Consider the following 25,905-nt stretch of genomic DNA (forward strand, 5'->3'; position numbering starts at 1 on the left):
CAGAATATTACCAAACAAGTGAAGTAGTTAGGCAGGATATTTATTTTAATGAGCACTGTTCCCCTGGATGGGGGGGAGAAACCTATACATTTTGTTGCCTTATCTTGTATCTCTGAAACTGCCTTACCATTGTTTGTGCATAACCTTCACAACTCTGTGCAGCCTTATTCCTAGATGTTTCACTCTCTTCCTGCCACTGAAGTGGCCACTCGATCTCAGGCCCTTTATGTCAAATGGAGTATCTGACTTTTACCATTTGAATCTTAAGCCTGACAGTCTCACAAACCTAATAATGTTGCTGATATTGGATAGGTTGGGCTCTTGCTCCCTCATGCATACCATTATCTGAATATAGGGAAAGTACTTACCAACGTGTCTCTGAGGTATTTCCCCCTTTGCGAGGGGTGCTCTTTAAGTGCACCAGCTAGGGTTTTGACTGTGATGGCAAATAGCCACAGGGACACAGGGCACCCCTGTGTCTCTTATAATTCCAAATTGTGCTGATATGCATCTGATTACTTGCGCATGTGCTCAGGGCTTCCTCACCTTCAGCTGTCATCTCACTGTAGGGAGAAGGGGAGTCCTGTCTATTCCTTGCTTCTCATCAGCTGTAAAAAGGTGTTGAAGTCTCCATTTTTGTTTTCTTGTAAAGGATTTACACATGATTGCTGTGGTCGGGCACATCGGTGGAGTCACTAACATTTGCTTTCGAGCAGTATACTTTCGTGCCAGTTGGATTGCTGCTATGCCATCTTATGAGCTTGCTCGGTGCTCTGAGCTTATACACTTTTCTCAGCTGTCCTCCTGTGCTGTAGCCCACAGTGCCATCTCCAGCATGAGCGGACATCCTCCACTGTCACGCTTGGATTTTGACAGCATCGAGGGATGGTAATGGAGCTCCAGTGGCTGTGCCTTATTGGTCCAGAACCCCGTTTTTAATTAATTTTGCGATTTTAACAGTTATTGGAAAACTGCCCCCAATGTTTGTGTGGTGACGTTTGAAAGTGGTTGAAAGAAAACTGCGTACTTTGGGACAATTTTTATCACTTTATTTTAGCCTAATAGATCTGATTCACCAGGATGTTGTTTAAAGAGCCATATTATTGAGGGTGGAAGAAGAGTGTGCTGTAATATTCAAATGTATGTAAGCATTAAAGGGCAAATCCTTTGGCTTTTAAAAGAAAGGAAAAATTGTTTTCTGAATAGTTGGACCTTGTGTGATTTGCATATTAAGTTTGTAGCAAACTCATTTTAAAAATAGGACATGAAGTGTTTGAGTTTCGCTGCAAGGTTTTGCTGGCGTGCTTTGTGTATGGTTAATTGGATAGCACTGTATACAAAGATGTTATTTTTTTCCAGGTTATATCCCGAGAGCTTGGATAGCAACAACAATGAACCTTCTGAAACACAAGTAAGTAGATTAATTTACTTTTTGTGAACACTTGAGAATTCTGTGATGGCATGGTTCAACTTGACGATAGGCAGTGTGGCGCTCTTGAAGCTAGATTTATTACTATTGGTTTCTGTGTTCTTAGCTGCTCACAACTGTGGAGGTCATCCGGCGTGAGAACTTCGGTCAGTAGGCTAATTGAAAATTACCCAATCAGTGGCTGAGATTTACAGATACAAGGGGTAGGATGTTTTTTAAAAACAAATGCAAATCATTTTCATTGAGCACGTGCTGAACAACAGTTGTAAACAATCTAATGTCAGTTAAAACTACACAGTCCAGAACTTCACAGCTCTGTTGCTACAAACACATTAGTTCTGTGGTTGACCCTCAAACAAGTTTGACAGCAATATTATTTAAGAAGAAGGTACATTGCGAAGCATGGCCGAAAGATGGTGAAGAGATGGAAAAATAGAAACATCAGCACTGAATGTTTTCCTCAGGACATTGTAATGATACCCATATCTCATTTATAACCAACACTCTATCGCACCTACCAGAGAGAAATTCCGACCATGCAGTTCCAAAGTCCACACATAAGACCATAGCATTTGGGTCTAGTCGCTTTGTTTTGTCTCAAGATAATATTTGACAGCTGTAGGGTTCGAAAATAAAGCACCTCCCTCTATTGAAGCCTTTTAACTTGACCAGAAACGACAGTGAAGGTTCAAGGTATAGAGGCAGAAACCTTGCGGTGACTTGCAGTGCTTGTGAATTCATAAGTGTTGAAAGGCTAAAGTCTGAGATGTGTGCCTTGGAGCCCCTCCAAGCGCATCCTTTTTCTAAATTGCCAATAGGGATAATAGGCGGTGTGACTTAATCCATAGTTAAATCTTTACTGTACCCAAATCTGCCGCCTTTCTGATATTTAAGTACGCACTACTGAAACTGATGCTTCAGTATTACTATCAAAGACAACACTCTGTAAGAAGTGCTGCACATCTGGTTTCTGATTGTTGTGGTCAGCTGGAGCAGGCATCCCCTATATACAGATCTTTGGGACCTTCGCCTAATTTTGAAGTCGTTCCTTCTGTAAGTCTAAAGAAGTGATTGTGGAGTACGTACATTCCTTAAACCTCAGACTGCAGCAAGCGTTTCTCCACTGTTTGACATTCGGTGCCTGAGTTCTTGTAGCACTCCTTTCATGGCTGCAATAACTTAATTTTAATGCTGTACGAGGCTTCTTGAATATTTTTCTGAGCAGACAATATCAGGGTTTCTCCCTTTGATGTGAAGTCCCCTATATTTAACCAAGTTTTGGTCTCCATCACAAGATTTTCTTGTCCTCAAATATCTCTAGCAAAAAACTAAATTGCTCTGTACAGGGTGCTGAAATGTTCTCATTCTCTGACATTGCCAAACAATGTCTTTGCTTTTAAAGTCTTTTTATTTTTCAGCTACTGGTTCTATCTTGGGAGTGTGAACCCCACAAAGTTCACAGGGTAAGTGTACCCCTACCCTTTTCCCTTAGACCTTATTGTTTTCATTTGCAGGGCACAGGGGGACCTTGTCTTGCACACAGCCAATCTGAGCGCAAGCTGCCGCAGGACTCACTGGAACATGGTGGCTGATGGGGAGAAAAAAGTCCCCAAAGGCCAATCGGATCACTCTATTTGAAGTTACGTGCCTTCAGGACTTCTGCGAGTGTCCAGCGAACCTAATCAGTCAGAAATCTATACATTGGAACCTTAATTTCTCAAACGCTACTGAATGGATTTATACCATATCTCAAAAAAACACACATTAAGTGTAAAGATGACGCTTTCTGCCAAATTTGGTGGAAGTCTGTCAACTGTTTTGGCTGTAGCGGTGTGTACAGTTCCGTATTGGCTCTACATAGGGGAATGAAAAATTTCCTGACTATCATAACAAAGCTTCAATTCTATTAAGGACACAGAGGCGAGGATTACGCTGTAGTTTTTTTTACTTTATTAACAGCAGCCCTTAGAGAAATAAGACTTACTTTTCCCCCCAAGGGTTGTGGGAAATTCACAGTTCAAACTATAATAATGTCCAATCATCTGAAGCTAGTCATTTGTTGCTGTCGCTGCCTTCTGTTTCTTCCTACAACTGCAGACGGATAGTGGCATCCTTAATTCTGTTTAAGTCCATCAGGTCCTAGGGGAAAGGAAGGCAGATGTATGAACCCATATCCGAAAAATACAGAACCTAGTCATTCGGATTCAGCATAATCACAAACGAGGCAAGTTATCTTTCCAAGTCTAATATCAAACTGCATAATGTATACCCACCAATACGTAGGTTTCTTGTTCCTAGGGAGGGAATCTGCAGTTCCGGGTGGGTTTATCCTTGTCTCGGTGTCCTTAATAGAATTGAAACTTTCCGTTACGATAGCTAGGAAACTTTTCATTCTATGTCTGGACTGAAGGCAAGGATTAAGCTTGTTTAAAGTTTATCCACAACCAGTGAATCCATATTAGGGACCGGTTGGAAACCGAACCTTTTAAATGTATAGTCTGAGGACCAGTCCACTGCAATGAGGATATCCTCCAGACTGGCTCTGAGGAAAAATGCCTTAGAATCATAGCCAATCTGCCAGAGTGAGCCCCAGACAGTTTGCAATCTATGCCAGCTTCTTGCTTGGCCTATTGAACCCATCTGGCGATGCTGGACGAAGAGACTGTCCTGAATGGTTTTCTTAGGGCTATTAATTGCTATCTCACTCCATGTGGTTGGATGTCCGCCATCATAGCTTCATAACTTTATATGCAGCTTTGAGGAATCTGGCAAGCAAGGATAATTAACCAAACAAGAATGACATTTTGTACGTCGTGAAATGTGGTAAGTGACCCCGTCTGGGGTAAATACTCTACCCGTTTGGTCCAATGCTCTGACATCTGAGACCCGCCGACATGCGACCAAACGGAAGAGAGTAGCTAGCTTAGCTGAAAGTTCCTTCCATGAGAGGTACTTTTTGAATTGGCAAGACATGAACATGTTAGGACTTTGTTTACTCCCTGGATGGAATATCCACGTTCTGGGGTAAGGGAGAGGCGGATACCTCTCAAAAGTTTCCACACCAGGAAATGCTCTCTGAGTGGATGGTCGCCAACTGGTTAGTAGCCTGCTGAGATTACTGACCTGGAGGTATTGATAGACTTCTATACAAGTCCCACCGATGCCGAAGAGGCAATGAAATTCAAGATGTGGACAATGTCTGTCCCCGTGGGATCCAGATGTTGTTGATGAGACCAGTCCAGCCATCTAGACCACATCTATTTATAGCGCTTGATGGTTCTGTTGGCCCATGCTTTTGAGAAGAGGGATGCAGCATGTCGCAAAAGGCCAGGGACTTTCCAACGCTCCCTGTTTTCCTCCAGGCCATAAGCGATAGAGATCCTTGTAGGACTAGATGGTGGGAATTCCCCTACATATCCTTGAGGAGAACTGGAAACTGGTAGAAGGATTGGAAAAACCCAGGAAAGTTCCAGTAGAACCGGATACCAAACTTGCGATTTCCAGGTCGGAATCACTAGGACGATAACGTCCTCCTGTCTCTGTATTGAGCCGAGAGACGCATGATAATCACAAATGTAGGAAAGGCGTAGTCCCGTTCGGCCTGTGGGTCCGAGAGGAAGGCAACTGTAGCCGATCAGGACTCCAGCTGTAGTACCTCAGGAGTTGTTGGTCCAAGTTGGAAACTAAGAGATCCACAGTGGACAAGCCCCATTTGTCGTGCAGGGCCTGAAACACCTATGGGTGTAAATGCCAGAGGCGCGCATCCTGAAAGTGACGAGAATGCCAGTCTGCCACCTGATTAGTCGCCCCTGGGAGAAATTCTGCTATCACTGAGACCTGATCCTCGAGGCAATAATTCCAGAAGCTATGGGTCAGATCCAAGAGGTTCCTGGAGCGGGTACGTCCGGGGTTATTTAAGTAATGCACTGCTGCCACATTGTCCTTCTTGAAAAGGACACAGCATTGCGCCTGGTCTCGTGGTCCAGCACCGGACTGCGAATGACCCTGCCAAGAGTTGATGGCCATTGATGTGCATGGATCTGTCTTGAGAGGACTGTCTTCCTACTGTAATGATTACCCCCACATCTCTCCCCGAGGCCCTTGGTACTTTCATCGGGGTATATGACCAGGACCGGAAGAGAGCCGAAGATCGCCCGTCCAATCCATGCCTCCTTATGAGCCAGCCTCCACTGAAAACCAGCCCAGAGCCTACTCGAAGAGGAACCACCTGGGAATACTTGAGACCCTTCCTGAGGTGAAAGGCTTTCAGACGCTGGAGAGCCTGATAATGAAGGGGCCCTGGGAAGATAGCCTGGATGGAGGATGACAACAGCTCATGCAATCTGTCTCTGGGAGGTGGAGGAGGGTCTTGCCGCTAGGCGACGCAACTCGTGCTTGATATTGATCAATCAACTTTCGGGAAGGGAAGCTGAGGGTGGCTCTAACAGAGTCCTCCACTAACCCTATGAACAGCAGAGACTGAGCAGGAGTAAGGTCCGACTTTTCCTGGTTGATGATGAAACTCAGCGACTCAAGTAGAGAGTCTGCTCTCTGAGGGTGCATTGGCAGAGTCCAAGGATACTGATCAATGAAGAGAATGTCGTCCAAGTAGATGATTAGATGGACGACCCGGGCCCTGAGAAATTCTACCACAGGGTGCATTACTTTGGTAAAACACCACGAGCGCACAACAGACCAAAGGGGAGCGTTGTGAATTAAAAATGATCCTTCCACAGACACTGGAGGAAGCCGCGGTGAGGAGAGAAGATTGGGATGGTTAAGTAGGCGTCTTTTAGGCCGATACTCACCATCCAATCGTTGGGCTTGAAGAGGTCCGGGAGTAGGTGCATACCTTCCATCTTGAAGTGGTGGTAGACCAACCACTCATTGAACTCCTTCAAATTGATTACAGGCTGTTGGCCTCTGTCCCATTTGTCGACTACAAAGAGATTGCTTTCTACTACCTCTATAGCCACCAGCTGGGCAGAGTTTGGAGGAGAAAACCAAAGGGATAGGGGACTTATTTTGGAAGGGGCAGCCATAGAACTCTATGTGGAAACCACAAAGTGATTGAAGGACCAAGGCATCAGATGTAAGCGCCTTTCAATTGTGAACAAAACCTTTGAGCCTGCCCCCCCAGATGCTGTATAGGAAACAGGTGAACACACCATGATTGGTTCCTTGATTGCCACCCCCTCGGTGTGAGCCTCTTGAGCCCTGGTAAAAGACACAGTTGATGGACGGAATGCAGAACAAATCAAAACATTCACCCCCAGTCAAGAGATCTTAGATAAACCCCTGGTGACAGGGGTGACCTCTGGTGGGATACAAGTTTCAGAATTTGGAGGCATCCTGGTATTGGCCTCGCCTATTTTGTCCTCTGCTGGAGGCTGGATGCTGCATGTAGCTGGCTGAGCGCCTCCTGCTTCAACCAGCCCAGGAGAAAACCTGAGTCTTTAAGATGCACTTTATGGATGCCTGGGCTTTGGCCAAAGAGTTGAAGGTTTGCACAAGTTTTTCCAGCTAACAGATAAACTGGTCACCTAACAGCATCCCCTTGGACAATATGGTCTGCCTCGGATGTAGCAAGGTCCAGCAGTTTGGGGCCAATCTTAATGAGGAACGAATTACTCCTCTGCGTGGTGATGGCGCAGTTAGCGTTCCACAGGAAGATAATGACCTGCTGAGACCAGCTGGACAGACCCTCGGTAGAGGGTGGGTAAATCAGCTCTCCGGACACCTTGTCGTCCTCTGTCATATCGAGAATAATCAATAAAACCAGTCAAGGGGCCTCAAATATGCGAGCGCATTTCCTGGCAAGCCCGCCAGGACCAGTTGTTTCCTGTTTTTGGGGTCGCACATAAACTTTACTAAGAAGGTAAGCATGCGTTCGTCTATCTCAGGCGTGTGGGCTACATTGACCTCCAGGGAAGGACACAGACATTCAGCCCTCATGCGATTGAGGACCTCCTTGTCCAGTGACTTCCAAAGCCGCCCACGATATACGTCGTTACTTTGCCTGCCGGTGCCCACTCAGAGGAGAGGGTTGCATTAAGCTCTCCGGCCCCAACATGTCAGAGGGGACCTGGGGGGGGGGGGGATGTCGTACAGAGATGTGCGTGTGTGCGAGTCATGGGGTGTGGGGGAACCATGGGCGAGACCCCGACTCTGGTTCCGCATCAGAGCTAGCGGATGAGTCCATCTCCTAAGGTGGAGGGGGGGAAGAGGGTTGTAGCCCCGAAGGGCCAGGTTCTGGGGAGTCCACAGGCATTGACTTGTGTGTGGTCCAGAATGGTCTGCTTCAGCATGTCAAATGCTCTCGGGTCGATGCCTGGCGCAGGGTTTCTCTTCGACTTGTGAAGCGTTGCGGGTGATTCAGGCCTGCCCAGAGGTAAAAGGGGACCAAGCCCCCAGATAGTTTTCCCTCCCAAGGAAGGGTTTAAAGCAGTGCTCAGCATTCTGCAGTAGTTTCCTCTCCAGGGGAGCCACCGCCTACAAGACTGCCTTGTAAATGGAGGCGTCCTTGACCAGTTGCATTCTGAGATGGCAGTATGCATCGTCTTCTATAATCCTCCATTTCAACTGAGGTTCTGGACGTTTTGTATGCCTTTCTGCCACTATATCTCCTGTCCAAAGAGCTGAAAAAGATTGTGCAAAACCGTGCACAAGAATGGAGTACCTGGCACTTCTGGCCATAAGCAGCTGGCCATAAGCCGTTCTCTTCAGATCAGACTAACCTCCCCCCGCCATTTGCAGCAACAAGGCCGAGTCCTGCATCCGAGAATATGCTGGACGCTTGCAAAAGTTTGTTGCCTGGTTTTCCCCCCTAATATCTAACCCCTGAATGTAAAGTTGTCTGGCATTTTGTTGTTTTGTCTGTCATTAGCCTGGCAATGCCTTGGTGAGGCATCAGTTAAGGGTTCTCGTTCAGCCTTTTTACGTTTGACAGATTAACCTTCACTTTTCACATCATCTTTTGTGATGTTTCATGAATGGGCTGATCCATATGTTCTCGTCAACACATTTTGTAATGCCACAGTGGGACCTTAATGTGGTTCTCACTTGTGCATTCCCTTTGAACAGATACACACCTGCCTTCTACGCCTGTTGCCTATCACAACAGTGCTCCTCATCACCTTTACATCTGCAAAGCTAGTGAGTGAACTCCAAGCCCTGGTTGTCCAACAGCCACACATCGTTCTTCCTGGACAAATTGGTTATCCAGACAATAGCTGTATTCCTGCCGAAGGTACTCATGCTTTTTTACATCGGGCAGTCCATCACCTTGTTTGCTTTTTATGCTCCACCTCGCCCCTCTTAGTAGGAGGAGGAATGGCTCCACCGTTTGAACCTAAGATGGCTTTCAACTCCTAAATTGATTGGACCAGAGACCTTTGGTGTAATGATCAACTGTTTGTAGGTTTCTCATTGCGAAAAATGGGAAGTCTGTGCAAAAGAGAATCCTCTCCCAATGGATCAATTTATGTATTAAGATTTGCTATGGGCTAGCTAAAAAGCAGCGCTTCTCGTAGGAAAACAAACTTGTTCCCGCAGAGCAAAGACTGCTACCACTGCTCTGGCATGCAGTGGGCCTGTCTTCAGCATCTGCCAGGCTGCTACATTGGCGTCCCTCCATGCAAAGCTCTGTTGCCAGGGCTGCCACTTCACCCAATCGGTCTTGCATAATGTCCTGGTTTGAGACATTGCATTGGCAACTACAAAACCCCATCTGGGGTTACTGTGCTATGATCTAACTAGTTAAGGCTTCTAGAATGGAAGGCTAAGAGTGCTCCGAGAGTCAGTTGCTCCTGGATACTTTGAGTGGATTGATGCCAGGTTTTGTACTGCAATAAATCTTCTTTAAACTACATTCTTGACTGTGCAGTTTTTTCTCTGTCACAACATACTGCTTTGGTATCTATTCACAAGATGAGTAATCTTCAATTTCATGTCTCAGAGGAACAAGTTGCTTACTTTCGGTAAAGTCTCTCCTGGTAGATAGACTATCCAACCCCAGATTTCTCACTGACACGCTCTCCTTCCTCCCATTGTGTATAATGGATTACAGTCCATTCATAAGATCCCTATCTAGAGATCTGTAAACTGCACACATACTTAACAATTCTAGAGGTCAGCTTTGGATGCTCCCCTTTCAGACCCACCCCTGCTTGTCAGCAGGAACTACCAAGCAATTCAAGTGATCATGTCACCATGTTTTTTTTTTTTTTTTTTTAATTTTTTATTAACAAACCTAAACATGTTGGTCTTTTCACAGTTCTCACTTAATGGTGTTTCATCCTTGGACTCATAGACATTATTGTAACTTGATATGGAACAGCAGTTCAGGGACAGACAATACCATCATATTATTGGGTTAACATTTCCTCCAGGGGGGGGAAGATGGGAGGTTCGCAGATGTTACCGCGGTATGTATTCCAAGGAGACCAGACCGCTACCCATTTCCCGGGGCACCCTCTTGAAACATAAACTGTCTTTTCCTGCAGCATACACCAGTCCATGTCTTCCTTCTATACACTAATCAATGGGGGCGCTCCCGCCCCCCACAGGCGCGCTATGTTACGTTTTGAAATCACCAGCCCCAGTGTTGCCCACAATTTGCCTTTTACCGGTAGGTCCGTGGGCTCCCAAATGTTCAGGAGCCACTGCTTAGCTTCAGGCCGTAACTTTACCCCCCAAACCTCGCTCATACAATCATGTATCTTTGCCCAATATGTTTGAATTTGCGGGCATTCCCATACTATGTGAAGAAAGGTCCCCCTCTCCCCACAACTTCGCCGACAGAGCCCGTCTGTACTCCTCCCCATCAACACTAGCCTGGTGCCCGAGACATACACCGATGTAGTATTTTGAGCTGTATCCGCCGTAACTTTGCTGATATCGCCACTTCTTTGGGGGATGAGAGCGCCTCCCTCCATTCCTCATCATCAATTTCCAGGCCGTCCGCCTCCCATTTCCCCCTGAGGGAGCCCAGTGGATCCGGGGAGTGATGTATAAGTTTTTTATAATGGAGGGATATCGCCCTTTCAGGCAGGTATCCGTCAAGCAACCTATCCCCTATTGAGGAGGATTCCGGGAGTACTGTCCCTGGCGGAATGTTAGATTGAAGAGAGTGCCGAACCTGCATGTACCGGAAGAACTCAGTGTGCCAACTCGTGGGACTGCTGTAGGGAGGCAAAGGTGACCACTCCCCTGGATCCCCAAAGGTCCCCTATATGGGATATACCGATCAGATCCCAATTGCGGATTCCCTTAGTGCGACCCAACGACCCTAGCCTTTGACACCCAGAGCGGGGTTGCCTTCGTAAGTTTGTCAGCCCACCCTAACTTCCGGTTCCTAATATACCACAGTTGGACCGAGTGTTTTGTAGGCCCCGTGAGGTGGAACCTATTAGGCCGCAAGTAGAGTGCGGTCTCAAAGTTTCCCCCGGGGAGGAGCCACCTATCCATCCCATACCCGGGGTCATCCCCACTGCCGTACGTGCCCTGATTGATAGCCGAGAGATGCGCTGCCCAGTAATATTTACGGATGTCCGGCAATGCTATGCCACCATCGTACCACCCCAATGTAAGTTTTGGGAGAGCCATCCGCGGTGCGCCATTCCACAGCAGGTCCCTCTGAGTGGCCTCAATATCTGCGAAGTACTTGTGTGGGACCAGATCCGGGTAGTTTTGGAGCGCATATAAAAACCACGGCAGCGCCATCATCTTGAAAAAGGCCGCACGACCCAGCAGCGACAGCGGGAGCCTCTTCCAGATTGCCGTATCCCTCTGGAACCTCTGCAGAGGTGGCCCGAGGTTATTCTCAAAGCGTATTTTTGCATCGCCAGAGATGTAGATTCCGAGATACCTGAACCCTTCCGTGACTATCTGGATCGGGCAACCACGCGGAACAGAAGGAGGGGCGCCATGTAACACATAAAGCAATAACTTTCCCCAATTGATGCTGTAGCCGGAGTTTTTCCCAAAGCTTGTAAAAATGTCTAGGGCCACCTGGAGGGATTTAGAGGGAGGCAAGGTATAGCAGGACATCGTCTGCATACAGCGAAATCCTGTCCCCCCATCCCTCCGCCCATCTCAGCCCTCGTATTGAGGGATCTTGTCTTATCCAGGCTGCCAAACGCTCCAGGCAGAGTGCAAACAGCAAGGGTGAGAGGGGGCAGCCCTGTCTTGTCCCCCTTTCGAGTGCAAAAACCTCGGAGCTCTTGTTATTAACCACCACCTAGGCCAGAGGCTCGGTATAAAGGAGGTGCACCCACCCAACGAAGCTGGGACCAAAGCCCAATCTCTTAAGGACCGCCATCATATAGGGCCATTCCAGCGTATCAAATGCCATAGCGGCATGTAGTGATACCACCATCGCATCCTCTTGGATCATGTGGCGGCGACCCATCACGCAGTGGAGTCGTCGCAGATTAAGGGCCGTATTTCGATGCGGCATAAAGCCCGATTGGTCAGGATGGACCAGTTTGGTAATTATTGGTTTAACCCGGTTTGCAAGGAGCTTAGCCAGTATCTTAGGCTCAGCGTTGAATAATGATATTGGCCTGTAGGAGGAGCAGCGGTCCCTGGGTTTCCCTTGTTTGGGGATAGCTACCAGTGTGGCGATGCGTTGGTCTCTCGGTAGTTTCCCCATCGCTTTGCTGTATTCGAACATACTTTTGAGATGCGTGCCCAGGCAGTCTGGCCGGAGCTTGTACAGCTCAATAGGTAGGCCGTTGGGGCCCAAGGCCTTCCCAGGCCGCAGGTCCTTAATAGCTTTTACCAGTTCAGCGACGGTGAGGTCGCTGTCCAGAGTCTCGCGATCCTCATCAGAAAGCACAGGCAGCTTGATGTACTCTTGGAGCGCAGCAGAATCCTCTTCTGACCGGCCAGAACCTGCTGTACACTCCTTTGAAATGTGCAGCAAATTCGCCTATTATCTGCTGCGGGTCGGTCAGGGGGAAGGCCCCCTCAGAATGGATTTCTGCCACCACCCTCTGTGCCATCTGTTTTTTATCCAACCAGGCGATTAATTTACCCGCCTTATCCCCTTGGACGTATAGCCGACCTCCTCTATCTCTCGCTAGAGTCTTAGCAGCCTCCGTGGCTAGGGCCCTATACTCAGCGGCTTTCAGCTGCATTTGATACTGGGCCTTTAAGGTCCCATGCACTGGCGCCTGTCCCTCCAGTGCGAGAAGATCCCGCCCCACCGCAAGCATCTGCGCTTCCCTCTCCTTACGCTGTCCGGCGATTTTTGAGAGGGCCTCCCCCCTCACCACCGTCTTAAATGCTTCCCAGAGGGTAGTTGGGGCTTCCACTGTCCCCACATTATCAGTGAAATAATGATCTATTGACCGTGTGAGTGCCTTCTTAATTTCAGGGTTACTCATCAACCAGGGGCTCACGGGCGCCACGCATCCCACCCTCTGCTCCCCGATTGTTAGATGCGTCCACAGCGGGGAGTGGTCCAATATACGCCTTGCCAAGTGTTTAACTTCCTGAACTGCGGTGTCGTGCTACAGGAGAGTAAGGAGGTAGTCTATCCTGGAGAATGTGTGGTGTGGTCCCGAGAAGAATGTATATTGTAGCTGAGTGGGGTGGCGAAGGCGCCAAAGATCCACCAGCCCATACGCTTCCAGCAGATTGGAGAGCCACATTTGCCCCAGTGGAATGTTCCACGGTGGGTGTCTATCTAAGTCTCCAGACACTACTGCGTTAAAGTCTCCCCCAACTAAGAGCTGCCCTTCGGGAAGGGAAAGAAGGAGTTCCCCCAGATCCTGATAAGATTGACTCTGGAGACCAGGTGGAATATACACCGTCACCAGGTTAAGCATGCGACCTGCCCACTTTCCCGTGAGCACTGCATAGCGGCCCAGCGGGTCTGTTTTTGTGTGTTCAATTACCATTGGAAAGTTACGGCGTACCAGTATGCCCACCCCTCAGGATCCCGATGTGAAGCCGGCGTGCGTGGCCAGTGTGTACCCCCATCTGTTAAGTGCCTGGCATGTGTTCCCGATTAGGTGTGTAGGACAATATCTGGGAGGTGTCTTTTGAGGAATTGGAGTACTATACTTCTCTTAAGCTTGTCCCCCAACCCATTTACATTCCAACTAAGCAATTTGATACTCTTATCCCACTTCATAGCCATTCCCAGAGACGATGTTGTCCATACGGCATGCCACACCGCGCCACCTCACAAGGATTGTGCTCACTTGACCAACTAAAACTCCCGCCCCCCCTCCCCCCCTGAAGTATCACTAATCCCCTCGAAACCCCCCAGAAACTGTAGCCCCCCCACCTCCCTTCCTTCCCTGCTACCCTGCCATGTAGATTTACAACTACCCACATCCCCCAACTAGCAGAGCGCCTTTCGCCCTAAGCAAGAAAGGAGAGAAAGAGTCCCTCCCCTCTAAAAACTGATAAGTGAGGCGTGCGCTAGCACCAACTCCAGCCGATGAGCGCCTCTCCCCCTTGCCATTGAGTCTTCTCCAACCCATGCGAGCATGTCACCAAGAGAGTTCAACGTCCCCGGCAGTACTGCCCTGCCCCTCTGTCAATTGTTTTCGCTCAATGTCATCAGCAGGTCGGGCACACTACCCGCACCAAGCGGGCATGTAATATCAGTCAGTCTCCGACACCTCCCGTACAGAGGCACTTCCCCACTGGCACCGAGAGGGCGGCCCCCACACCTGAAGCGCCGTCCCGGGCATACCCTCCCTCCAATATCCTAGAGAAAAATTATACTTTACAGATCAGTGCGTAATCGTCCCGGGAGAGCATCCTCCCATCTGTGCCAGCGCCCCCGTGGTCTTTAGGTGCCACCCAGGTCCGGACTGCGGGATCTTGAACGCCAGGAGCGCAGACTCGACTTATCCACCTCCGACCTGACGACCCAGGGGGCCGGCGAGCCGGTCCGGGCCTCCCTCCAGTCGTCCCTCATTGCGCCGGCTGACGGCCGCGAAGCTCCCCCGTCCAGCCAGTCCTGCACCTCTGAAGGCGTGGCGAAGAAGAGGGATCTGCTGCCATCGAGGACTTTGAGCTTTGCTGAGAAGAACACCATGTACTTGATGCCCCTCTCCCGCAACGCTGCTTTTACCCCTTCAAACGATTGTCGCTCTCGTTGCACCTTAAGCGTGAATTCAGGAAAGAACCTGACTGTCGCGTTTCCGTACTGTAGGTCTCCCTTCTGTCTGGCGGCCTGCAGAATGGCGTCCCGATCCCTGTAGTTGAGGATCCGTGCAATAATGGTTGGCGGCGGGGTTCCGGGTTTAGGCTTAGGGACGGGTGTGCGGTGAGCCCTTTCGCCGGAGAACATCGCAGAGAGCCGCTTTGGTTTCAGGCTATTGAGGATTAGGTCTTCGAGGAATAGGTCCACGCTAGGCCCCTCCGAACCTTCCGGAACACCCACCACACGGACGTTGTTTCTCCGGGCCCCCCCTTCCTGATCCTCCAGCTTCAGGGCCACCTGGCGGTGTTGATGGACCAGCTCATTGACCCTCTGTTAGAAGGGCGACCCCCGGGGAGTCAGATGGTGTCGGACTGACCACCCCGAGAGGCACCGTTCCGTAAGGAAGCAGCCGAGCGCCGCTGAGAAGCCTCCTGGGCGAGGTCCTTCTCCTAGGATCGTACAGCCAAGTAATCCCCCCCCCCCCCACCACACAGGGACACAACCAGGGTATCAATGCTCACAAGTCGTTTATCAGAATTACGGGTAGGTCTCCGTGGCAATATTTACAGGCGGATCAAGGGATCCAAAAGAGTCTCAGGGTTTGGTTAGGAACGGGGGTGGCGGGACAGTCTCAGTATCAGCCCGGGACGCCGTCCGCAGGGTTTGAGGGGTCGCTTAGGTGAGGTTGAGCCACGACGAGGTCAGCAGGGCTCCGATGTTCCGTGAGGGTCCTCTTCTCAGCAAGGGGGAGCCGCGACGCAGTCAGCAGGGCTCGAGTTCTTAGTTCCAGGCAATGAGTCTCTCTCCGTAGGGTCAGCCGCGATCCGATCAGCAGGGCTCTGGACTCCAGGATACAACTGCCGTCCTGGTTGTGGGCTGCCCCAGATATATGGCTGGAGCCCTTTGATGTCCGGACCCTCGCGCCTGGGGGCCGGAGGGGCCGGGATGAGAGAGTCCAGACACCCAGCGGGGGGTGGAGCCATCGCCCAGGGAGGCCGGAGGGCGTTCGGGCCCAGGTGTCGGGGGCCGGCGGGAGGCCCCATCAAAACTCCCCTCCTCCGGGATCTGTGGAGTGGCCACTCGACCCCCTTGGGTCGGGTCTTGGCGCCTTGATGTTGGGGCTTCGCAGGGACCAAGGCCCGGGCAGGCCGCGTCGCGAAGGCTGGTGCGGGTAGCGGGGTACAAGCTCGGGGGGGCCCCGAAGGGTTGGGGTTGCCCCCGTTTGGTCTGGTAGGAGGGTTCGGGACCACGCCACGAGGCCGGGTCCAACACCCTCTGTTCAAGTTTCTTGGAGGAGGCCTTGAGTTCCGCGATGTCAGTCTCATTAGTTCTAGCCTTGTCCGATGTTTTGTTGAGGTCTGCACGCAAAAGATTCATTTCAATGGACATTTTATCAATTTTAGTCTCAAGGGTAGTCCCCAGGGTCTGTATGGCGGTCATGATAGCCGTCAAGGAGGGCTCCGCCGGCGTCTCCCGCTCCCCCGTTGTCCCCTCAGTCTGAGGGGCCGACCTCGGGACTGCATACTTGTCAAGTTTATTCATTTGGGCCGCCGCCGCTTTAGGCCTCATGTTGAGGTCTCCACACGAAGCCGTCGGTCACAAGGGTGGGTCGTGATCCAGGCCACTTGCCCAGCGATGTCCCGCAAGCAGGCTGCTGCCGTACGCCGCCGAACGGGGCACCTCCGGCAGAGTTAGCCATGCCTCCCTGCCCCGCGGCGCCGACCGTCACCCGGCCGCTGGTGCGTCCTGTAGGCAGGATAATCAGTCTATTATGCGCCAGCCCAATTTTCCTCGCCACTCAGCCGCCCCCGGGATGTCCCCCGATCAGTCCGAAAATGGGGGGTGGGGGGGGCTCTGGGCCGGATGCCCACTTCACGGGTCTCCCTCACCAATAGGACCCACACAGACAGCCCGAAGGTGGACCAACGGGTGCAGTGCGGTGGCTTCGCCTTGCCGGCTGCTTCACACACACTCTTCCACGTCCGTACCTGGCTCCCCTGCCCAGGGGCGGTCGGGATCAGTATCCGGTTGCTTAGCCCTCCTTTCGGGTCTTGGTGGAATGGACGCTCCCCCTCGGAGCGTGCTCAAATGGGGAAGAGGCCCAGGTAGCTCGTGGGGCAGTCCAGCTCAGTCCCCGCTGCCGCTCCGGGGGCCCCTAAAGGCACGCCGCACAGATCCTCCACCTCACCCGCCGTTCGAACCCCGGCAAGTTGTATAGGACCAAGGCTCCAGGGGTCATCAAACAGCTCCGGTCATCTCCACATATCTGGGCGCCCCCAACCGTCCACAGAGCCAGCTGCCTCGTGTCTGCCCCTCAGGGCCAGCTGCTTTAGTCGTTAGGGCCCGCCGGGCTGCCGCCCCAGCCGCTACGGGGAAGGCGGCACCCCGCCCCCTAGAGCCGGTCCCGGTCTCCGACACCCACAGGTACCGCGCCCGCCTCCAATGCAGTGCCAATAGGGTCTCGCAATTTCAAGGCAGACTTCAAGGCAGGCCTCTGTGCCGGGACGTTGCGTGCATTTCTCCGCCCGCCTCCTCGCTGCTTCCGGGCACCACCCAGTTCGTCTGCCGTATCTTTGCCGCGGAGGCGTCCCTGGGGCTCGGGGTTTAAGACAGCAGATGTCCCCACAACGCTACCGCTCTGCACGGGCGATGCTGGCCGGATTTTCATGGGGAAAGACGCCGCTCCGGCGGAGCTCGAAATAAGCGGCCATCTTTGCTGGTGCTTAGCCACGCCTCCCATGTCACCATGTTTTATGCGCATAAACCTAGAACATGGAAAACCGACTTCTTTTTAACCACGTGTTGTGCAATATTTTAGTGTGTGTATTGGACCAATGTGGCATAAAGTCAACCATGAGTAACCCAACAAATTGGGATTTCTATCTGCTCCGTGTTTAGCATGGACAGATAAAAAAAAAAAAAATACAACTGAAGTCAGTGTGTGGAGGTGGCGCAGATATAGTGGCCCCTTTGTCGAATCTGTCGCGGGACAGATCTGAGCAGGAGCCGCACAATGTCACCTACCGACATGCTAGGGAATTGTTATCAAAAGTCACCAGATCAGTCTGGCACCTGAGGAAAATTCTTGAGGTGAGGAATCTGCGTTCTCTACCATAAAAAGCATCACTGAAGGTTTGTAACATGTTCCTATCCACTCACTTTTCTTACTTCTCACCTGATTTCTTTACTTGAAAGGATTGTCTCACGTTACCTCTTTCAAATATTGTTATGGCTCACTGGGACCTGAATCTGGTGTTCTGATGGGTTTTCTGTTCAAGCATTTGCAAAGTTGTTCTTTAGGACTCCTCACACTTAAGAACACTTTTCTGATTGCTGTCTCTTGCACTCACTTTTACTTCACTCGTCTAGAGAAGATATTACTGTGGGGAAAGGCTTCCTTCTGAAGATAGTTTCACCATTCCATTTTAGCTAATTTACTACCTTGTCATTGTTCTGCCACCCTCTGCATCCTACCTTCATTGTCTGGATCAGTGCAGAGCTCTCTGATTCTACATTGCCAGGACTCCACAACATTGCCTTGATGATCAGCTCTTACTGGGCTGTGCTGGTTCCAAGAAGGGTCAGTGCTTCAGCAGAGAACAATTTACTAGTGTGTCGTCATCTGCATCAAAATCTGCTAGGCGCTTGCTGAGAAGGAGCCACCCGAAGGAATCTGGGCTTATTTTACCAGTGTAAAGGCCACTTCAGCGTTATCCAGTCGTGTCCTGTTGTGAATGTGCTGGGCTTCGAAATGGGCTTCAGTCCACAACTACCGAATGGATTGTCATATTGGCAGATCTGTGTTAGAAAACTTCTCGGTTTTTAAGAGGTGACACACCTGCTGGTAGACTTATTCATCAAAACAACATGTTACTTACCCCCAATAGAGATCGTTCTGGTGGATACCCTTATTTACCTGCAGATGAATTCCACCCCCACTCCTGTTTGAGGAGCAGTCATGCTTGTTTGTTAATAAAGTTCCAAGTTGGTTATCTGCACTGCATTGCTGCCTTTTTTGTCGGTCTTAGGGTTGTGGAACAAAGGACTGGAGTTGACATCTGATTGCTAGACATCGCTAGAAATCACTAGATGGCTTCATGTCCAGGGAAATTAAATGAGAAATTAAATGAAAAATAAGTTTATAAAGCGCTTGAATGCCGTGGTGTCTTGACCCTGAAAGCGGTGAGACAGTGATGCTCTGCAAGTTCATGTAGCTTATTTAGGAGGAAACAGCCAGGATTTAAGTAGTTTCCTAAAATGCTGCAAGTTAGGTTGCAGCCTCATAACAGTTGGCATCTTGTTCCACAGAGTGGCTGCACGGTAGGAGAAGCTCCGCCTCCCCATCTAGCTCAGCAAAATTTGGGAATTTGAACAAGACCCACATTAGTTGATCTTAGGTTCCTCATAGGCGAGTATCTTAGTAACAGTTTTTGAATATCAGCAGCTCCTCCACCATATGCCTTGTGGACCTGACGGAGGGCCTTAAACTCTACTCGTTGCTGAATGGGGAGTCATGCTCTTATTCCAGCGGAGGTAGAATGGCCTTTGGGGATATTTAAAAGCAGGCGAGTGGCTGAGACTGTAATTTGGACAACTGAGCTTTGTCAGGGCCCACAAAAAGTGTGTTACAGTAGTCTGTTCTAGACAGAATAAGAGCTACCACCACTGTTCTCCTGAGTACCCGATGAATAAAAAGGAAAATCTTACATAGGATCTTCAGTAAAAAAAAAAAACAGGACGTAAGGTGGTTTATCTGGCCTGCAAAATTTAATTGATTGTCCAAGATGTTTCTTAGATTCCGGACCTTAGATGTTGGACAGGGACACTCACCCGCCTCTGTTGGCCACCAAGTTTGGTTCCACACGGAAGGGCCCTTACCAAACTCCATCACCTCAGTTTTCTTGGTATTAATCTTAAAGTTTTGACTCATCCAGCTCATGATTTTGGTCAGACAGGAATGGAAGCTAACGGCAGTAGCTTCTGGATTTTTTTGATACGGATTTAATAAGTTGGGAATCATGCGCATAGGAACAAAGGTGAAACCATGCTCTCTAATGATTCTAGCCCGAGGAGTGACCTAGATGTTGAAGAGGGTGGGTGATTGGGCCGAGCCCCGCAAGGAAGATGAAAAGTGTCAGATTGCAAATGGTCCCAGACCATGCACTGCTCTCTACAGGCAAGGAAGGAGATGAGGAGGGCCAGGGCCATTCTCCCAATCCTCCGAGCCTTGAGCCGCCACACTAAGACTGTGATTCATGGTGTCAAATGCTGCCGATAGGTCTATGAGGATGGCCCAGCCCCCCCATCCCCCCCTCCCCTCCCCCCCCCCCCCCCGGCCAACCTGTCTGCGAATCCCTTCTGTAGCCATTGTCAGCGCAGACTCGGTAGAGTGGCAAGTTCGAAACCCAAGCCGACTAGAATCTAACAAATTATTAGATTCGAGGAATTGAATTAATTCCATATTCATCGATCTTTCTTTTTTTTTTTTACTTTTCGTCTCTTCTCCCCCCCCCCCCCCCCCCCCCCCCAAAAAAACAAAAAAATTGGGCAGCTAATGGCAAACAAGAGGCTGGTCGGTGGTTTTTAACCTCAGTCCGGTCCAGAGCAGGTGTTTTAAGGATCGGCCTAATACAAGCTATTATCCAGGCACACGGAAAGATCTCTGATCCCACTACTTTATTAAGGAGGGGAGTTAAATAGGTGCTGATTGTATCTGAAACTAGATGTAAAGTGGCGGGGGGTCAAGGATCATTGGGTGAACCTGACTTAGTAGTTAGAAGGAGGTGATTTACCTTCTCCTGTGAGAAGCTTAGAAAACTCGTAAGCTGGCTCCGAGAGATATTCTCCTCCACAGGTGACTTACTAGATGTAGTTGCAGTACTTACTGTGAGGAGGAGATCATCATAAATAACTTGCACCTTCGTTTGAAAAAAACTAGCCAACTTATTACAGAAGGCTTGGTCAGGCCTAAACTCATTGGACTATTGCGGCTTACATAGAGCTTGAACTGATTTAAAAAGCTGCTTAGCGGAGTCTTTAGCCTCCCAAATTTTAGCCGTAAAGTTGTCCTGGGATGTACTGGGTTTAAATCAGAACTATGACGCCTCCTACCGATGTGGAAGAACATATTCAGATTTTCTCATTTTTTTTTTCTGCAATTCCCCAGTAGCAAAGTATGCAGACAGGGTTTGGTTTTATGGCTGCATGATCATACCAAAGATAAACTAGTTTGAGCAATGTACTAGTAAAATGTTGTATATAAAACTCTGGTACTTCGTAACACAAGCACCACGCAATGAAAGGGTTCAATATTCACCCTCTGATCCAAAATGGAGGCATAGTTTTTGTAGCTGCTAGGATGTGGTGAGGGTTAGTTTGAAGCTCTGTTCAAAATGTTGTAGCAAGACTACTTATTTTTCTATGATGCAAAGTATTTAGGGATCCTCTCTGACTCGGAAAACTTACTTAATAATGTGAATCTGTAAACTTGCATATATGTAGAACCATAGCGTTGGGTTATAGTTTTATGCATTCTGAAGATTACCACCATATATCTGGATATAATTTTGAATAAAGCTCTTCAGATTTGTAAACACATTTTTCAATTGGGGATTAGTTTGATTTCTTAAACTGTTTTCCTTGGTTGGCAAAAGATGGCATAAGACTGTTATTCACTTTTGATAGTACCAGTGTTTGCTTTTCTTCAAAACGTTCATCATAAGAAAAACTTTGTAAAATATTTTGTTATTGAAATAGTTTGCATATGACCAATTTTCCTAATCATGTAAAATTTTGTTTCAGCAAACAACCTCCACTTGACACACTTGGCGGCCTGTTGAGTTTTTCTTTATTGTATCATACATGGCTGTGTGGTGTATTTATCCTGATCAGTTGGTATGTCGCATGGGTACTCTTCAAAATCTACACAACAGAGGTTAGTGGGCCTGTAAATCAGCTTGGATTTTGTATTCAGTTCTTTTTTAACCATTCCCAATCCTCTTTTTCCCTAAACTACTTTGTTGATTAAATCAACAATACTTTAGTTGTTTGGGCTTTCTCTACTGCTAGCATCATCCTTACCAACAGCTGCATCTTTTCTTAAAGTTCCTGTAAGGTCTCCACTTTTCTCTTATTTTTAAACCAAGCTTTATGTTCTCAATCAATTTGTATATGCTTTTATTTTATTATCTTGTTAATAATGAGCTGTTTTGTTTCCTTTACCTCGCTCTTCCTATATAATTAACGTTTGAGAAGTTTCATTATTACCAACCTGACCCTTCCAATGCCAGGTAGTGCTGCTAACTTGTCGGTTTTCTCCACACACCTGGACTGGGAGAAATTGAGCAGGCATAAAGTCTTAGTGGAGGAGTGCTTGAGGCACCAATTCCACCCATAGTTTGGACTTGTTATATATCAGAATTCTATGTGTAAGTTGCGGCACAGAGGACAAATTCTCCCTGTAAGTAAATGTGAAATTGTGGTAGAGGAAAGGATTCAAGGTCAGACAGATGAACAAGAGAAAGTGGCTGAAATCTGTGCCGCACATGCTTGGAATGAATGAAACGTTAGTTTGCATAGTTGATTAAACCTTTCCAAAAGTTTTTTTTTTTTAAACTTCATAAAGTTAGATAAATAAAATTACATCCCAAGGTTAGATAAAAATCATCAAGTCATTAGATAAAATAATCTACAAAAAGAACATTTCCTTATTATGACACTAGCCCTTCTTAATTATAGGACATAAGTGTTAGTCACAATGCATATTAAATAAATTACCCAAGTTGTAGTTGCGAGAAATATCCTTGTCTGCAGGAATTGTATGGTTGTATTGTGTCATTTGCAGACAATACATTTTTTGGCACTGCACACATACTTAACAATTCTAAAGGTCCGCTTTGGATGCTTCACTTTCAGACCCACCCCTGCTTGTTGGCTGGAATGAACTACCAAGCAATTCAAGTGAACATGTCACCATGTTTTATGAGCATAAACCTAGAACATGGAACACAGACTTGCTTATAACCATGTGATCTGCAATATTTTATGGTTAACTGTTTTTATTGTTTTGCAAACATGTAAAAACAGCATTGAGTGTACAGCAGGCAATCCCATATTATAAACTCGAAGGAACCGTCCCCCCACCTTTCTGGCCTGACCCATACATCCACATGAGTCCCAGTAATTCTTCATGGATGAGCGGGGAGGTAAATGCAACAAACGTCCAGTATGGGATCGACCCACGTAGACAGTATATGAAGACGAAAAGTGAGTAAAAAACAAAACTCCCTTACTCCCACTCCCCATACCCCCCTCCCCCCCCCCCCCCACACTCTCCTTCCCTGAACCGGTGTGCAAGGCAAGAATCTCTCAAAAACCTTTTGGTAAAGGTCGGCAACTAATGAGCAGATTTAGGGACTTCATTTGTAGGTGGTGCTTCGGTGAGCCGAAGGTACTTGGGGCATGTCACTTCGTTCATTTCAAGCGCTAGCAGAGACAGAAGTGGGCGCAATATAGTCCTGAAGGAGCCCGTAGAGTTCGTCAGAGTGGCTTGAATGCGCTTCATGCCAACTATATACCATAATTTATGTTGCCAGCCAGTGTGGGTTGGTCGTGTCTTTGTGCCCCATAGGGAGATGATGTGCTGAACGGCTGCTCCCATCGCTAGGCCCATCTGTTTGCCCTTAATCGATTTCAGTGGGTAGGTGAGTGTATTGGGAAGCCCTAATAATGTGTAGGCCGGGAATGGGGGAGATTTCAGTCTCCAAGTGCTTGTCAACGTCCTCTATTACAGTACCCCAGTAATCAGTCAGTTCCTTAGTCCCAGAGTAGGTGAGTTAGTGTACCCACCTCGTCACAGCCTCGCCTGCATGTCGGGCTTTGATCAGGGTTCCCTTTATGCAGCCTGGCCGGTGTTAGGTACCAGTAAGTGACCACTTTGACCGCCGCCTCCCTGCTAGCTGTATTGCAAGCAGTACGGTGAGCCCGAAAATATACATCCGCCATTCTCTCTCTGTTAAGTCTCTCCCGAGTTCCCGCGCCCATCGATGCTGGCCCGTCGAGGGTGAGGAGGAAGCTGGGGAACGCAGCATGCTGTATAATTCAGTGATCATCTTTTTATCAGAGACTTTGGTTAGGAGCCATTTCTCATATGTGGTGAGCTTTCTATGAACCAGCGGGCGTGCCTCGTCGGTGAGGCCGCGCTTGACTGCCACAGAGTCCCAGACTCTTAACAGCGTGCTTGTGATTGGAGAACCCTTAAGATTTGGTGGTCTATCCAGGCACCTTAAAGGCACCTTCCACAGGGAGAGCGTTGCTATTGCCCGGTCCTGAAACAGCCATTGTTTTTCGGAGTCGGGTCTGCTCCATTCCACCAGATGTCGAAGTTGTGATGCTCTAAAATATTCTAGAAAGTTCGGGACACCCAACCCAACCCCCCCCCCCCCCCCACCCCCCCTACCCCTCTGTAGGATAGAACTCTGCTCATACGAGGACGTGCCCCTGCCCAGATGAATTGTTGCACTGTATGGTCTGAAAAATGTAGAGAGCTTTGGGTAGGATATTCATTTTAATGGCAGCAATGCGGCCTAGGAAAGATGATTAATGCTTTTGCCACTGTCTTAGGTCTTTCTGAATTTGGGAAAGGAGCTTGGCATAATACTGTATGATCGTTTGTGGAACTGAAGAGGCCTGGTCTATCTCTAGATAGGTGATGGTGTCCCGGGACTGTAGCTCTCCGTACTGTGGCCGATCATCCTCTCGTCGGGCTGCCCCACTACCCAAATGTAAGACCATGGATTTCTCGACGTTTACCTTAAAACCGGAGACCTGACCAAAGGCAGCCAACTCCCGTAAGAAAGCTGGTACCGAGCGCTCGGGGGACCCCAGGGTTGCCAAAATATCATCGGCATATAAGCTGGTGTTCCCCTCCGAATGGGATATCCAAGATATCTGGGTTATCCCGAATTTTTTGTGCTGGGGTTCCACGTAAAGCGCGAAGAGAAGGGGTGGCAAAGGGCACCCCTGTCTCGTACCCTCCTTATCTCAAAGGGCCGGGAAGCCACCCCGTTTAGCCTAATTACCGCTGTGGGCTTGTCGTAGCAGCTCGCTACCCATCTCCCACGCCAAAGTGAGCAAGGGTCTTGTCTAAAAAATCCCAGTTAACCCTGTCGAAAGCCTTTTCAGCGTCGACAGCAGTATGGCGTTCATATTAGTACGATGGGCTTTATCTAGCAGATGCAATAGGCGTTTAGTGTTGTCGCTGTTTTGACGATTAGATATGAAGCCAGATTGGTCTAGCTCGATAATGCCAGGTAGGCGTTGGGCCAATCGAGCCGCAGGGACCCCAGTAAATAACTTTAAATCTATGTTGAGGAGGGAAATCGGTCGATAGGAACTGCACTGAGTCCCATCCTTCTCCGGCTTAGGAATGACTACCACGTCGGCCGCCAACATGTCCGCAGGGATGGTCCCTGGAAGCAACTGAAAAGCCACGTCGAAATCGGGGTGAGTAGTGGGCAGAAGACCTTATAGAAACCTGCCGAAAAGCCATCAGGGCCCGGCGACTTCAGAGGTTTGAGACGAGAGATTGCTCCAATCACCTCGTCAATCTTAATGGGTGCGTCTAGTGCTTCGGCCCCCATGGCATTTAGTGTTGACGTAGCGGCCCCCTGAAGATATGTTTCCCCGCCATCCCCTATCTGCGCGGTTTGACCCTACAGTGTGATGTAAAAGTCCCGCAGGAATCTCCTCGTCCTTTCAACCGTTTCCCCTATGTCATTTTGAAGCGCTTGTATTTTTGCATGCTGGCGCGTGGGCCCTAAGTTTGCTGGCAAGGAGGCGTCCCGTTTTATCCCCTCCTACATAGTAGGAGTGCTTCAGCCGAAGGGCTGTATATTCTGCTCTATCTAAGTCAAGGATCGCCAGCTGTGCCCTTGCTGCCTTCAGTTGGCGTCACACTCTAGGCGCGCAAGTGCATTGGTGAATGTGTTCCAGCTCCGACACTCGTGCGGTAAGTAGTTCCCTCTTTTCTTTACGCTCTTTGGCGTCGGCTGCGGAAATGGCGATTCATTTTCCTCTCACCACAGCCTTGAGAGACCCCCAAAGCACCGAAAGAGGTGTGTCCGGGGAGTCATTGGTCACAAGATAGTCAGTGATGCATTTGTGTAGTTGTTGAGGCACCCCTGCCCTAGTAAGCACATTTTCTGAGTCTCCACCTCCCGAGAGGTCTGCGGGTTGGAGGTATAGAGTGCATCAATGTCACTGCGTCATGATCTGAAAGTGCAGCTGGGATGATATTTTCTGTGTCTAC

At 49.0% G+C, this 25,905-nt stretch overlaps 1 protein-coding gene across 1 annotated transcript in view; it reads left to right on the top strand.

The window, feature by feature from the left end:
* Positions 1-25,905, top strand: part of NDC1 (NDC1 transmembrane nucleoporin) — a 370,234-nt gene that overhangs the window by 70,408 nt on the left and 273,921 nt on the right. The window contains exons 7-8 of the mRNA XM_085602585.1: positions 1,360-1,411; positions 21,399-21,531. Of these exons, the coding sequence (XP_085458711.1) occupies positions 1,360-1,411; positions 21,399-21,531 (185 nt within the window). The remainder of the gene's footprint in view (positions 1-1,359; positions 1,412-21,398; positions 21,532-25,905) is intronic.

This window comes from Triturus cristatus, chromosome 4_2 (genome assembly GCF_964204655.1).
Source record: "Triturus cristatus chromosome 4_2, aTriCri1.1, whole genome shotgun sequence".
Taxonomy (NCBI): Eukaryota; Metazoa; Chordata; class Amphibia; order Caudata; family Salamandridae; genus Triturus; species Triturus cristatus.